This window comes from Cynocephalus volans, chromosome 7, assembly GCF_027409185.1.
Source record: "Cynocephalus volans isolate mCynVol1 chromosome 7, mCynVol1.pri, whole genome shotgun sequence".
Classification (NCBI taxonomy): domain Eukaryota; kingdom Metazoa; phylum Chordata; class Mammalia; order Dermoptera; family Cynocephalidae; genus Cynocephalus; species Cynocephalus volans.
This window is the reverse complement of record NC_084466.1, coordinates 146,253,973-146,268,732: the sequence shown is the minus strand read 5'-3', so window position 1 is coordinate 146,268,732 and position 14,760 is coordinate 146,253,973. Positions and strand designations below refer to the sequence as shown.

Here is a 14,760-nt window from a genome sequence, read left to right as displayed (position 1 = left end):
AAAATAAAACCACCACACTTTTTTCTTAGAACAAAAACTGACTCAGTTTTCTATTTGAAATCAGTATGTTCCCAGATAAACCTAATTAATGGAGTTGTATGAAAGCAGGCCTCAAAACTGAATTAAACATGAATAAAACCCATTTAGCACATCATCATCATTGCATAATATAGTGTTATCTTAGCTGAGACTGCTTCTTTCTATGCTTGTAGGATGAAGTTAACAAGGCATCCTTTCCTAAGAATTTCTTCCATTGATCTACATATATGAATTAATTCTTTAATTCTGGCAGTCTACTATCAGCTATTCTTTCTAGATGCTTCTTCCACTCTTTTTGAAATATTCCCATACTAGTGATTATTCCCAATTTCCCTTTTAACACTATCAAGGTGCCACTATGAATGGAAAATAGCAATTGGTTATACTGAACGCAAATTTGAATTTTGGGGAAAAATCACCAGAACAAGCATTTGGGGAAAAAAAGAAAGGAAGGTGCTTAATCTTCAAAAGTCATCTTAATTGGGTTACTTAAATCTTAGAATATACCTCCTCTCACCAAGGATATTGGAAATAATTAGGTTCCAGGCCAATCTAGAAAACCTTTTCAAACCTTTAAGTACATAAAGTATAAGTTAATCATATGCATGGAGTTCTCCACATTTATTGGGTAACTGTTATGTGCAAGGACCTTTGGTATGGATTGGAAATGCAAAGATAAGTGAATAAAAAATTCTTGCCCTCATATAGTTCACAATCCAGAGACAACTAATAATTATACCACTATTGAATAATATTATAATGCACATCCAGAAAAAGTACTGTGGGACACGCAGAGCATGCTAAATTTGCTTGGGGGTATGGGAACACACTTGGCAGAGGATGGAACACATGTGTAAAAAAGGAAAGGGACACATATTAGCATTCCAATGAACTCTAAACTTGATGAAAGGAGTAAACAGTGGCCTCCATCCTGGAAGAATGGAGTTTAAACATTCCTGGTACCTAGCAAACTACTCCCTGCATCTGTGAAAGAAATAGCTCTTTGATGCATTTCTAAACCCAGAGAAATCAGTTCCTTGGTATTCTGAATTGGGAAATATAGCATTTATTAGAGAGCACTGAGTTCAGGCAGTGCTGGGTTCAAATCTGTTTTGAAGTTGACAGTGTAGTATTATCTTCGCAATTTACTTAGCATTGCAGCCTCTGTGTCCTTTGGTATAAACAGTCATTAATATTCCCATCTTTTAGGTTAATGATGATAATCAGATGATTTATGTAAAGCACCTAGCATCAGAGATCAAGAATGGAATTCTGAATCTGGACTCTCTAACACCAAATATATATGTGTGTATACAAATGCAACTTTTAAAAGTTCATGGAAAAATAGAATTAAAGGATAATGTGAATCTTTCCATGAACTTTTTGAAGACCCCTTGAGTATTAGTTTGTTTCTGTTTCTTATAATAGAATACCTGAAACTGGCTGATTTAAAAGACATAGAATTTATTTGTTACAGTTTCAGAGGCTGGGAAGTCCAAAGTCCAGGGAACACATCTGGTAAGGGCTTTCTTGTGAGTGGTTACTCTCCAAGGTGACTCAGGCTATCACATAGTGAATAGCTGAGCAAGAGAGAGCAAAGCTTCTCACTAGCTTTCTCTCTAAAGCCATCAGAACCGTGCCCATTACTCCATGAATGAATCAATCCATTCACAAGGGCACACTTTCTAACCTCTTAACAATGTTACAATGGAGAATAAATTTCCAATACAAGAAACTTTGGGGGACACATTTGACCCACAACAACTTGTATAGTGTTCATAGGTTAGGAAACACACAAAACTCTTTGAAAATTACTAAGTTTGATGACGTCCTTCAGAAAAATAAAGTAAAATAAAACAAAGATAAATCTACTTCCTATTTCTCTCTCTTTTTTCTTTCTGGCATCTGGCCAGTATGGGGATCCACCTCCTGTTTAAATGTAGAATAAATCTAGCAGCTCTGAGTCTCAATTGTTTTGTCATTTCATAACTCCTTACAGTCTTCGGGAAAAATTGTATGTTTCATAAGCACAAGGACCATGTCTTAGCCACCTTTGGTCCCATACCACAATTATTCTGATAACTTGTTTAGTAGGTGCTCACCTTTCACCTTAAAATGTAGTGAACTGTAGTCAAAGTGTAAATAATGAAAAGATTATACTGATTTGTACATTATAATTTAGAGTTGATAGAAGCACCAAGAATAGGTCCCTACTAATATAATTAAAAATATTTTATTTGAGAAAGAGGAAAATCATTCAAAGCAAACCCATTCACCTTTGAGTCTATACTATGTGTCAGGTACTGTTCTAGGCACTATGGATATAGCAATGAAAAATCTCTGCCCTTATGCAGCTTACTTCTAGTCTGAAAGACAGCAAATATCCCAAAATTGGTAAATAAGTAAATTGTATAGAATAAGTGTAAGAAGAAAAATGAAGTGTAAAAGGAACACAGGAAGTGTCAGGGGGCCTACACTAGAGCAGTAGCCATACTCGTGTGAGGCACCCTCTCACAAGAAATGCACTTACATGCCACTAATGCAGAAAAGGGCAGTTTATTCACTCCAGCTGGCCACTGTCCATCTCCCAAGATGCAACCAAAGAAGAGTGGCATCAGGCTTTGGTCTTGTAGGGTTTTTAAAGGCAAAAACTACATCCCATTGGCACACTGGTTTGTCCAAGTGCACAAAGCAAGCTAGGGAGCTAGGTCACAGAGGCTGGGAATGACCCGCTTGAGCAGTCAAGCATACAAGTTTTCATGTGTATGGTTCCTGTTCCCATGTAATAATTCACTGTGTATGGCTCCTGTTTCTATGCAATTGTTTTTTGTTTCTATGAAAAGGTCAACGGTTTCTCATGCAGAAGGGGGTGGTAATCTGCAGGTCAGACAGGGGGCAAAATGGAGTTACTTAGGTTAAGCAAGCAATTCTACAGAAGCAGATAGCATACATTATGAGGGTGTAGGGTGCTCTATTTCATTCCCAATTCCTCTTTAGGAAGGAGTCAAATCATTGATTCATTGGTACTTAATTTGTTGTACTTAGTATGTAAAACAAGGAGTTTGACTGATTGTTCGTTAACCAAGGTGACCAGGAAAAAGATTTTCAAACCAGTTTTTGTTATTACTATATGACTCTTCTCCTTCTTCAATGTGTTTTCTGATTAATGCAAGGCTGTCTCTAATAACACCTGAATGGTTGGTATAGGAACAACAAGTTTCCCTAGAGACATATATAATCCACCTTGTTTGTCTGATTGTGTGGATTATATATGGGTACAGCTGCTGCTGCACATTTAGATAAGTCCAGCCTCTGTGTAGGACACAATGACCACAGCAAAGTTAACTTTTTACAACACTGTCAAATTGATCATTTGGTGTAAATGTTTTTATCAAAGCACTTTACATTTTAAAATTGTAATTTAATTGGAAAAACTCTCAACAAACTAGGAATAGAAAGCACCTTTCTTAATCTAATAAAGTGCATCTACAAAAAGCGCACAGCTAACATCATACTCAATTTTGAAAAAATGCTGTTTTTCCCATAAACTGAGGAATAAGGCAAGCATGCCCATTCTTGCCATTTTTATGCAGCATTGTATGGGGCCAGCATTGTATGCTAGCCAGTCTGCTCATGACAAAGAAGGAAGTCCAGATTGGAAAGGAACAAGTAAAATTGTCTTTATCCATAGATGGCACGGTCCTGTGTGTAGAAAATTCTGAGGAATCCATACATAAAGCTACTAGAACTAAACATGTTTGGCAAGTTTGAGCACTAGAGATTAAAATGAAAAAAGCAATTGTACTTCTATATACTAGCCTATGTTAGGGCTATGAGTTCAGCCTTTTGAGCAGATGTTCTTTGGCTTAAGACTTGAACCTAAATGACTCGATCTAAAGTTACCGTGGCTGTGATGGCATACCTGATTCAATTGGAGATGAAACTGCTTCCATCAGTGAACAGCATTTCATTAGGCTCTGTCCAGGGCACATCAGTCAGGTCCAGCTGGAGACCTTGGAGATTCTTGATTGTTTCGAGGCACTCATGGACAGGCTTGGTTGGGTTGTCATCTGGGAGGAGGGTAGCTGGATTTAGAGCCATGGTTTTTAGGGGCTGATCTAGAAGTAAAGCCTGATACTGGGTAAATCTGGAGTTGGTAAGCCAACCTTCAGGTGCACTTTGTAAGAGAGTCTGTACTGAGTGGGGGGCCACTAAGCATATGTCTTGTTAGCCTCTTTTACTAGTAAAACAGTTGCCATTATGGCTCAGAGACAGGTTGGCCATCCTGCAGCCACACTGTTCAACCTCTTGGAGAGGTAGGTGATAGGCCTCTTCCATGGTCCCAGGGCTTGGGTGAACACCCCCTTGGCAATGCCTTACATTTCAGCAACAAACAGGCTGAAGGGCTTCATCAAATAAGGTTGGGGAATTTTTAAATCCTTGGGGGAGGTGAGTTCAAGTTAATTGTCCCGAGTATCCTCCCACAGGGTCAGTTCATTCAAAGGCAAAGAGAGGCTGGCTTATTTTGGCCAACGGGAGGCTGAAGAAGTCATCCTTAAGATCTAGCTTTTTGGTTTGTTTCTCTTCTGGACTATCTGTCATTAAAGACCTTCTAGGCAATTTCAACCAGCTCAGATAACAATTTTCCTTTAAATCCTTCCTGTCTTTGAAGCTTTCTCCTAATGTCTGGGACTGACTGGGTAACAAAGGCAATATTTATTGCCTGCCAGTTTTCTGGGGTCCCAGGGTCCACAGGAGTATAGGTCCTGTAAGCCTCCATAAGGCGTTCCAGGAAAGCAGTGGGGATTTCATTTGGTCCGTGAATACTTTTGATAGGTTAGTGGGCTTCTGGGCTGCTGTGCAGAGTCCCCTAAGGAGAGTCTGGTGATACAGGTTGAGAGCACTCATATCTTGGTCCATGGTTGGGTCCCGCCAGGGTCTGTTAGAGGGGAACATGCATTCGAGGTGAACAGGGTCATCAGAGGGTCAACCATCATAACCAGTAACAATTATCAGGGCCTCCCTCCAGATCCACTTGTGTTTTTCTGACATGAAGAGAGTCTACAGGAGCTGCTGACAATCATTCCATGTAGGCTGGTGGGTAAAGAAAACAGTCTCCAGGAGGGAGATGAGTCCCTGAGGTTTCTCTGAGAAAGAAGGATTACCAGGATCAGGTGGGGGAGCAAGAGGGGAGTTTGGAGAAATGGCAGGGAGAGGCAGTGCCACTCTGAATATGGGAAACAGGCAAAGAAAGTCCAGAAATACATCCATAGTTCTGGTCAATTGGTTTTTAACAAAGTTGCCAGAACAATTCTTTAGGAAAAAGCTATGTGTATGCCCTGAAAACTACACTACCATTTAAAAATTTTATTTATATCTACCTAAATGTTGACTCTGACAACAGTTACACTATGGAGTTAATAAGGCTGTATGTTTTTAAAGTAATGAACAGAATATGCTTTCTTAGCTGCCTAATTCACATTTTTCTGAGGTATTTTGTCAGTTAATGCCTCCAACCAACTTAAAAGTAATGTTTTCCCCATGTTCTCCATGAGTGGAAAGAATGCAAACAAACCTGTGTTTGACAATAAGGTCAGCATGACATAAAGTAACAAAAGCCAATAAATTGAAAATGAGGTTGACATTCTGGGACTAATCTAGCAGCCCTACAACAGTTTTTCAAATTCTTTTCTTTGGTTACAGTATATTCAGAGATTAAATCATTGCTGTTATGAACTACTGCTGTTTAACTTATCATCAACTTCCCCCAAATTTTTAAATTTTCTCCAGTGAAGGGAGAAGAAATTATTAAAGGAAATACTCTTAGCTAATTTTTAATTTTTAAAGCCACCTTGGGTCTTCAGAGGCATCAGAGAGTACGGGAGGTGCTGCGGGGGAGGCGCTCTTCTTCGGAGAAGCTGGAAGAGAAGGCTTAGTTAAAAACACAGATGGTGTTCTATTTCCATTCACCTTGGGACATTTTTTAAGGCATCTTTTTAGTCATGATGGCTTGTCAGAGATTATATCAATCCAAACCTGTATGTAACAGGGTTGTCCCACAGACCTGTTTGGAGGAATTTTGTCCCATTTGTTATATAAGACCACAGTTAATGACACACAAAAACACACAACTGGCAACACACAAAAGACAGACAAGTGGCCACATCCAAAATTACTCTAAGATATCCACAGACACAATAATCACAATGACAAAGACAAACAAGAAACACGGAAACACAATTTCTATTGACTTGCAAGTCCCAAACCCAAATTGACTTGCAAGTCCCAAATCCAAATTACCACTGGGTCCAGTGACGTCTTGGGAGCCCAAGGACTAGGGGAGTTAATGCTGCATCCAGCCTCCCACTAAGTCCACCAATTGGTGCACCGTCCCTTACTGAGATCTCACCTACCTGGGGAGAGAGTAAAGTGCCCTGTCTGCCTCCAGGCAGAAGAAGAGGAACAGTTTCTCTATCTTCTCCTAGGAGATAAGTGCAGAGAGGGATATACTCACGAGAGAAAGTATCTTGCTGGGGCCTCCAAAATGTTGGGGCACCCTCCCACAAGAAATGCACTTACACGCCACTCGTGCAGAAAAGGGCAGTTTATTCACTCCAGCTGGCCAGCATCCATCTCCCAAGGTGCAACCAAGGAAGAGCGGCATTGGGCTTTGGTCTTGTAGGGTTTTTAAAGGCAAAAACTACATCCAGTTGGCACACAGGTTTGTCCAGGTGCACAAAGCAAGCTAGGGAGCTAGGTCACAGAGGTCAGGAATGAGCCACTCCAGCAGTCAAGCATACAAGTTTTCATGTGTATGGTTCCTGTTCCCATGTAATAATTCATTGTACGGCTCCTGTTTCTATGCAATTGTTTTTTGTTTCTATGAAAAGGTCAACGGTTTCTCATGCAGAAGGGGGGGTAATCTTCAGGTCAGACAGGGGGCAAAATGGAGTTACTTTGGTCAAGCAAGCAATTCTACAGAAACAGATAGAATATGTTATGAGCCATAAGGAGCTCTATTTCAATACCATGATAAGAGGTTTCAGCTTCTGAATATGTTTTGAAAGTAGAAATAACAGGATTTGCTGATGTATTAGACACATGAGGCACTGTCAAATATCAACTACCAGGATATTCTTTTTTTTTTTTTTGACCGGTAAGGGGATTGCAACCCTTGGCACGGTGTGGTCCACACCACGCTCAGCCAGTGAGCGCACCGGCCATCCCTATATAGGATCCCAACCTGCGGCCTCGGCGCTCCCAGTGCTGCACTCTCCCAAGTGAGCCATGGGGCTGGCCCTCAACTACTAGGATATTCTTAGAGTAAACAGAGAGTCAGCTCAATTTACCTTCATCAACAGAATTGCACTAGAAATAGCCACTTAATTCATGAAACAATATGAATTCTATAGATATTAAATTATATAAGGATGGGATTTTTAAAATAAAAGTTTTAAAGGAAACAAATATTTGGTGATAAAGTTGATTTGCAGGTCAATTATCAAAGATAATTCTGACTTCACTTTATTTGATGGACCAACATAAATCTTTGGAAACTATAGAAAAACACTGAAAAGCATACTGCAAGTCTGATATTTATATTTTTTAATTCAAAATAAAAGAAATGTATTGATTAAACCAATAGTCTTTAAGATTAGCAAAAATAGAAACAGTACTGTAATGTAATTTAGGTCCCTTGAACCTAAAGATGAAGTTTTAGTTACAGTGCTGTAATGTTAATGTGATACTATATTTTCTCTGGGGTACATGTGATACTGTACTAATTTGAAAATCAAAACTTATTTGAACATTATGTATGTATATATATTTGAGCAATTGAAAACTATATACAGAGATTTAAATTTTATGTTTACATAAATTAGGAAGGAAGGGAGGAAGAATGGATCACTCTGTATTTTATAAGAATTTGTCATTCCCAAACTTGAGACAAAACAACAACAACCAAACCCTCCAATTTTGTTAAATCATCTTGTTCAACGTGGTATCAGAGAAATCCAGCAGATGGCACTCAGACATTTTTCTAAATTGGTGCTGAACTTGAAAAAGGATTGCTTACATTTTGTTTTTCAGACCAGAAAGACTGAATAAATGATAGGGGCAAACACATTTCAAAATTGTCTATAACCACGGAGCAATAATGCTTTTAAGGTACTCTAATGTACATTCATAGCCTGCAAGCAACTTAATAATTTTCACTTTCAATTCTAGCAGCTGGTGGAAAGTAAGCATTCATAACCATTATCTGCCAATCAACAGCTTGATAATAGGAAACTGTAAGTGACCATTGAGAAACCCACAAACTTTTTCCATGATGGGATGTTGGATCATTATTTTCTTCTAGTTTATTTCCAATGCTTTTATTGGTTGTTCTGTATAGATATGTTCTGAAATTAGCAAACATTATTGCTTTCATTTTTTAGCTAAGCAAACAGAGGCTCAGAAAGAGTAAGAAGTGAGAGGATAGGGTAATTTAAGAAAGATAATCAATAAGTAACAAATCCAGTTTATTTAACTAAAAAATCAATAATTTATACTTAAATTCTTAATTAATGAATATGGGTTAAATGAACAAGTTAATTCAAGCTATACTTCAACACATGTTTACAGACTACTTCCCATATGCCAGGCACTGTCCTAGGCTCTAAGGGAAAAGTGGAGTGCATGACAAACAACACCCCTGTGCTCACGGAACTTACAGTTTAATGGTGATAAATAGAAAAGAAAAACAAACCAGAAAGATAGAAACTTTAAGTATGAAGAGAATTTAACTAGGGCGTGTAATAATGTGACTGTGTGTCTACTTTAGGTTGGTTGTTTAAAGGAAGGCTTGTCTGAGGAGGTGACATTTTAGCTGGCACATGAATGACAGAAGAACACAGCTATGCAGAGATCAGGGGAGGAGGAGCACTCTGGGCAGACGCACCACAGCTTATGAAATGATCATCAGGCTAGAACAAGTCAGGCCTATTTGGGGAGAAGAAAGAAAGCCCATGTGGCTGGAGAGGAGTGTACCAGGAGGAAAGGGATATGACAGGAGTTCTGAAAGGTAGACAGAAGCCAGGATGGACAGATGAATGAAAGAATGGATACAAGGACAGACAAAAGAAAGAAATGAGCAAAAGTGCTAATCTCAGGTTAATCAGAGATTCTTTTATATGTTGATCTTCCTGGAAGTTTTCTGTTAGTTGACATTTCTGCCTTAGCAAGTACTAAAGAATGAACATAACTTCTATTATATGATATTTTAAGAAGGTGCCATCCCTCAGGTTATCACCTCAAATATCACAAGGTAGCACAGAAAAAAACCCACATCTGTAAAAGTACAATAAAGTGAGATGAATAAGTATTACTGTCAAGAGATACCCAGAAAGTGAATTTTCAATAATATTTGATTTGAGTCTGTTTTGTGCTGATTTGCCCCTTTCTTCTCAAGAAGTTAAAAAAGACATTCTTAGTTAATTAAAGATTCATATTTGCTGATTCTGATTAATCAATGCTTTCTGGTACTAAAGGGTGATTTAAATAATTCTCAAATTTCTCTTACCTTTTAATATTTACCTGTTGTGTAAGATTTTATTATAAGCAAATTTTCAAAAGCAATATACTTTTAAGGTACATTAGAAGTGGAAGCCCAAGCAACTAACTGTACATAAGTAGGCCTGTGCTCTCTGTGACCACACACAAATCAAATCATCAATCAAAATCTCAGTTCCTCCAGCAAACACTGGGATATACACTTGGTTTCCAACTAGAATCTCAATAAGGAGCTTTGATTTTATTGGATAAAAACATCTTAATAAATATAACCTTGGTATTTTACAAATTTTAATTGGTAACAGATTTTAGCACTGACAGTACACTGACCCTATGACTACCCCCATGTCACCCATTCCCAATCAGGAGCTCATTTGTCTAAAGTTCACAAAAACTGTTTCAAAAACAACTCAAGCAAACAGTGGCTGGAATTTGCAAATACTGTCAGTAATCACAAAGCTATATCCAGAAATATTCATAATTGTATTTGCATCTATTAAATGTAGATTAAGAAGATTTTATTTCAACAAGATTTTACTTACCAACTAATTAGAATGGCAATTTATTACAAGTATGAAAATAATTAACTTAGAATTATGAGAGTAGTATAGTTCTCAGTGTAAAAAAAAAATAAAATCATTTTCTCTGACTCTATAGCCCTTGTTTAGAACAGCTACTTATATAAGTCACTGAAGATAAGTAATTTCACACTTTTACTTACTCTTTATTTTTCCAGACATCAGAATTCTGGTGCTGTGGATTTCATAAAGGCCTTTTAAAGATAAATTTGCTATGTGTTGAAATTCAATTCTGATAGCTTTGCTCTCGATAGTTTTCATAGCAGCAGCTAGGACAGCACGATACAATCAGTCATGGCTTCCTTTCTCATGCTTTCTTTCCTCCAATTAAAGTAAATATGCTCTTACAACAAACACTACCCTGTAAAATTTTCCTCATGTTTAATAAATGTGACGCCCCTTACAATGAACAGCAAACGAACAAAATCCTGATTCTCCCTTATAGAGCAGGAGAAAGTTATTACATTATTTCCTTCATGTATTAGTCAGTGCTGTCTCAATATTATTCTTTTGTAATATCAGCAAAATAAATAAAAAAATAAAGCTTATTTACTGGAATAATTATTTGACCATTAGCAGGCCAAGAAAAAAACTTACTTAACTTGAAAATGTAATGTTTAGAAAGCACAAATGCAACAGACTATACATTTCCCCCCTCAAACATTTTCAAAGATTAATTTCATCCTACCCATTCTTAGATTTAAAAAAGAATCTGTTGTCTTACGATAAAAGGGCCACAAAACTCTAAGACTTAATCCCTGCTTCAGGCTAACGACAAAAAATATTTTTCATTTTTAGTTCACATCCTGAAAAAATTCCCTTGACAGAAAATGTTCTGAACTAGATTTTGAGAGGCAAATATATTTGCTTTACTTAAGTTTTTCAACATAGCAAAGGATAGAAGAGAGGTCAAAAAAGAAATATAAACGTTCACCTTTAAATAGATCAGCTTCAAATGTTAAAATACTTTTTAGTACATTGAACAACTTCAAATTTCAAATTTTATACTATAAATAAATATTTGAATGACAGAACACCTTACCCTGGTGCACACAGGATTAAAATAGTCTAATATTTATTTCTAATCATGTCACTGAACTGCTACTTTTTTCTGGACTGAAAATAAACGATTTATTCATAATAGTGTGATATAGTTATGTATGATTGAATGGTATGAAATAGAAAGGGACTCTGTCCTCAGCAAAAGCTTAGAACAGGGTCTGTCCAGTGTACGCTGTCTGTCCATTTTCAGCCAGCCAGCCGAATTACTGCTTGTACTTCTGGTAAGGGACTCAACAGATTTTTCACAGTATAATTTCCACTCTAAATTATCAATTCCAATCGACTCTGTTTTAAGACATTTCTAGTTTCCAATTTGTTATAATACCATGACCTCAACCATGTCTTAGACTTTTCAGAATTTCATAATGGTTTTTCAAGTTCCAAAGAAAAAAAGGCAGGCAGTAAATGCTCTTTTTTGTTTCTTTTGCAGAAGAAAACACTACTGTCAACAAAATAATAATAGGATAGAAACATTCCTGATTGTACATACCTTGTGGCTTTTCTTTTTCTTTGTTTTTTCCTCCCATTTAAATAATTTGGCCGGGGAGTAAGAAAGGAACTTCTAGTCCAGTTGCTCTTTTTTCCCTAGCCAAATAGCTCCATTAATCAGCAGGAAAAAATATGCAGCAAACTCTATACATTCTAATAATATCCCCAATGGAGAACTGAGAATTAGAAAGCTGCATCTGAAAGAACTTCTGTTACATTAAATAACTATGGCGGCATGTCACGAACCTCAGAGCATCAGTGTTACTTCAGGTTAGTTTGCACTTTGGTTATAACCAAGTATATGGCAAATTTAATGAATTAATGAATGGGCATTCATTTAAAAATTGCTTTTTAGTATAGCCAAAGTCTTACTTCCAAAGAATTCAGTGCGACATATTTTTACCTAGATAATTTCAGTTAATTATACTTGAGTTTTATGACTTACTAATTCCTTAAAAAACTGAAAACAGACCTAATCTACTGCTAGTATTTTATATCAATGGTGCAGTTTAGCTTTGTATACTGTGATTTCTATTGATTGATGTATTTCCTTTGCTTCAGAGAACTTGTTCGTTTGATTACATTGATTCCAAAAGTTCCAGTTATTTTGATTGGTATCACATAGGTAGTGCTTTCTATTACTCTATCTTACAGTGCTAAAATAATCATCCATATGATTATGTGAAACTTAGTTTAAATCTTAAAATACGTGTTTTAAACATTTTGAAATAATGAAAATACTGAATCCTCAAGTTTGTTCTCAAATTCAATTCATATGAACCCTGATTCTGTTACTGAATATTTAGTCTAGATATTCTATGACACACATGTGAAAGAAAAGTTGTATGAGTAGTAGTTTGTTCTGCATATATGCCATTGTGTGTTAGTCATACAAATAGATGGCAGATCTCTAGATCACATTAATATTTTAGCTACAAAACCAATAAGGAACAAAAATTATTGGTAAGCAAAAAAGGCTTTAAAATGTGCATATTAATATTATGATATACATATAATAATAGATATTCACAAGACTTAGAATGTGGGTAGATAAATGGACTAAAATAAGAGAGAACTGAAGTCATAACTAATCCCAGTAACCATTTCCCACTCTACATTTGCATAATAGGTTGCAATTCCCTGGCACCATTAATTTTTTTTTCTTAGACAAAAATAATTTATTACTAATTTAAATATTTAAAAATAAAAACAGAAATCACTTCTGAAAATGCAAATTATTTGAACAGATGGCAAAGGCTACACATCCCAAAGGAGAATATTTTAAATTTGCTAATTTTCTAAAAAATAAGGGTATAAAACAAAATATGCAAGAAAGCTATGTCACAATAAGACTTGCTCTGAAATGAGACTTGCTGAGTCTGTTTTGAGACTTAGGTAGACCTAAGTACTCTACCTTAACATCATGATATAAAGCATTTTTAAACATTTCATAATTGACATTAAATCAATTTGACTACAACCACAAAAGAAAACATGGTTCTAACATTAGCAGACAGTACTTAAAAAAATTATTTTATTGTAGCATAACTGATTATACATATTTGTGGGGTGCAAAGTTGACTATCAATAGTTGTGTACAATATGCGATGTTCAAATCAGGATAGTGAGCTTATTCAGCATTATAACACGTAATCATTCTCTGTGCCCATTGACCAGTTTCTCATTAGTTTCTCATTCTCCTCCTTCCCCTCCCCCAGCACTCAGTACTTTGAAATATATTCCCAAGTAAGTTTTATTACTCTCCCCCACCTACCCCAATCTAGGGCATTGTTGAACAGATTTATTTATTTATTCATTTATTCATTGTTTTTTGTTTTTTAGTTTGTTTTTATTTTTTCAATACACTTTTAGACCCAAGTGAAAATATACCTTTCTGCCTAGTAAGGAGTGGTAACTGCAGAAAGATAAGTGATGTTGGACGTTTGGTGGCAATAGCATGATCGATCCAATCATAAGTATACTGTTGTCATTTACAATGTTTCAGGCCACCAGCAAATATGAGTCCTGATGGCTATAAAGAGACTATGTACCTCTGCAAGTGGATAACTTATTTCATTCTAACCAACACTGACTGACATTAGGAAGAAAACTGGCAGGCACAAACTGCTGGAAAATGGCTGCAGGTGCCCCAGACTTCACAGACACACAGAGCAAAGTGGAGAAAACTGGCTTTTGCAGATGAAGGGCCTCAGAGGACCTCTGTCAACAGACATCTTATGATTAGAGAAGGATTAAAATGAAAGTAAGCACCTTTGTTGAAATGGTGCCAACAAAATTGGGTCAGTAATCTGAGTGTTTCTTCTTTTGTACGTATGACTGTACCTGAGGTAAGCTACAACAAAGAATGAAAGGATCAGAAAGACAGAGAAGGATAGAGCAGCTTGAGGGTCAGGGGGATATAAGAAGCCTGGGAATACAATATCTACTTCTCCTTTCTCTTCCTTTAGAAACAAAATCAAACCACTTAAGAACCCTTAAAATTCCAGTGAGTAAAAAAAATTATTTTTAAGTGCTAATAAACCTATTCTAGGTATCAACAATTTTGAATATTCTGGACCTCATGTTTTCCACAGGAATCTGTTGGAATAGGTACCATTCATCAATCTATCACAAAGATTTGATTCTAAGATGCTTTGGTCAAATCTCAGATGGCTGATCAATTCTCTACAAGTTATTTTTTTTCCTCAAGATCTTTCTGTGCCAATGTCTGAAAAGAAACATGCAAAGATTATTCATAAGAAAAAGTAAGTTCTTAATCAATAAATTACATAAAATTGACCTAAACTTAGCATAACAGTAACTCTGGGCATTTCTAAATTATATTTTTTAAGTTTTTATAAAAAATATAAATCCAAACAATCGATTGGAACATCTTTGAACAAGAAAATGTTTACGGAAAATAAACATGAAACAAAATAAATCTAATGTATCAAATTAAAACTATATTTTAATATACTTTAATGCTATGTATGTCTTCTATTAAAATAGAGCATGGCAAACAGTGTTCATTTCATAA

At 36.3% G+C, this 14,760-nt stretch overlaps 1 protein-coding gene across 1 annotated transcript in view; it reads right to left on the bottom strand.

The window, feature by feature from the left end:
* Positions 1-14,415: 14,415 nt before the first annotated feature.
* The window catches only part of CCDC172 (coiled-coil domain containing 172), a 60,483-nt gene continuing 60,138 nt past the window's right edge, over positions 14,416-14,760 (bottom strand). The window contains exon 8 of the mRNA XM_063101633.1: positions 14,416-14,451. Coding sequence (XP_062957703.1) covers positions 14,416-14,451 — 36 coding nt within the window. The remainder of the gene's footprint in view (positions 14,452-14,760) is intronic.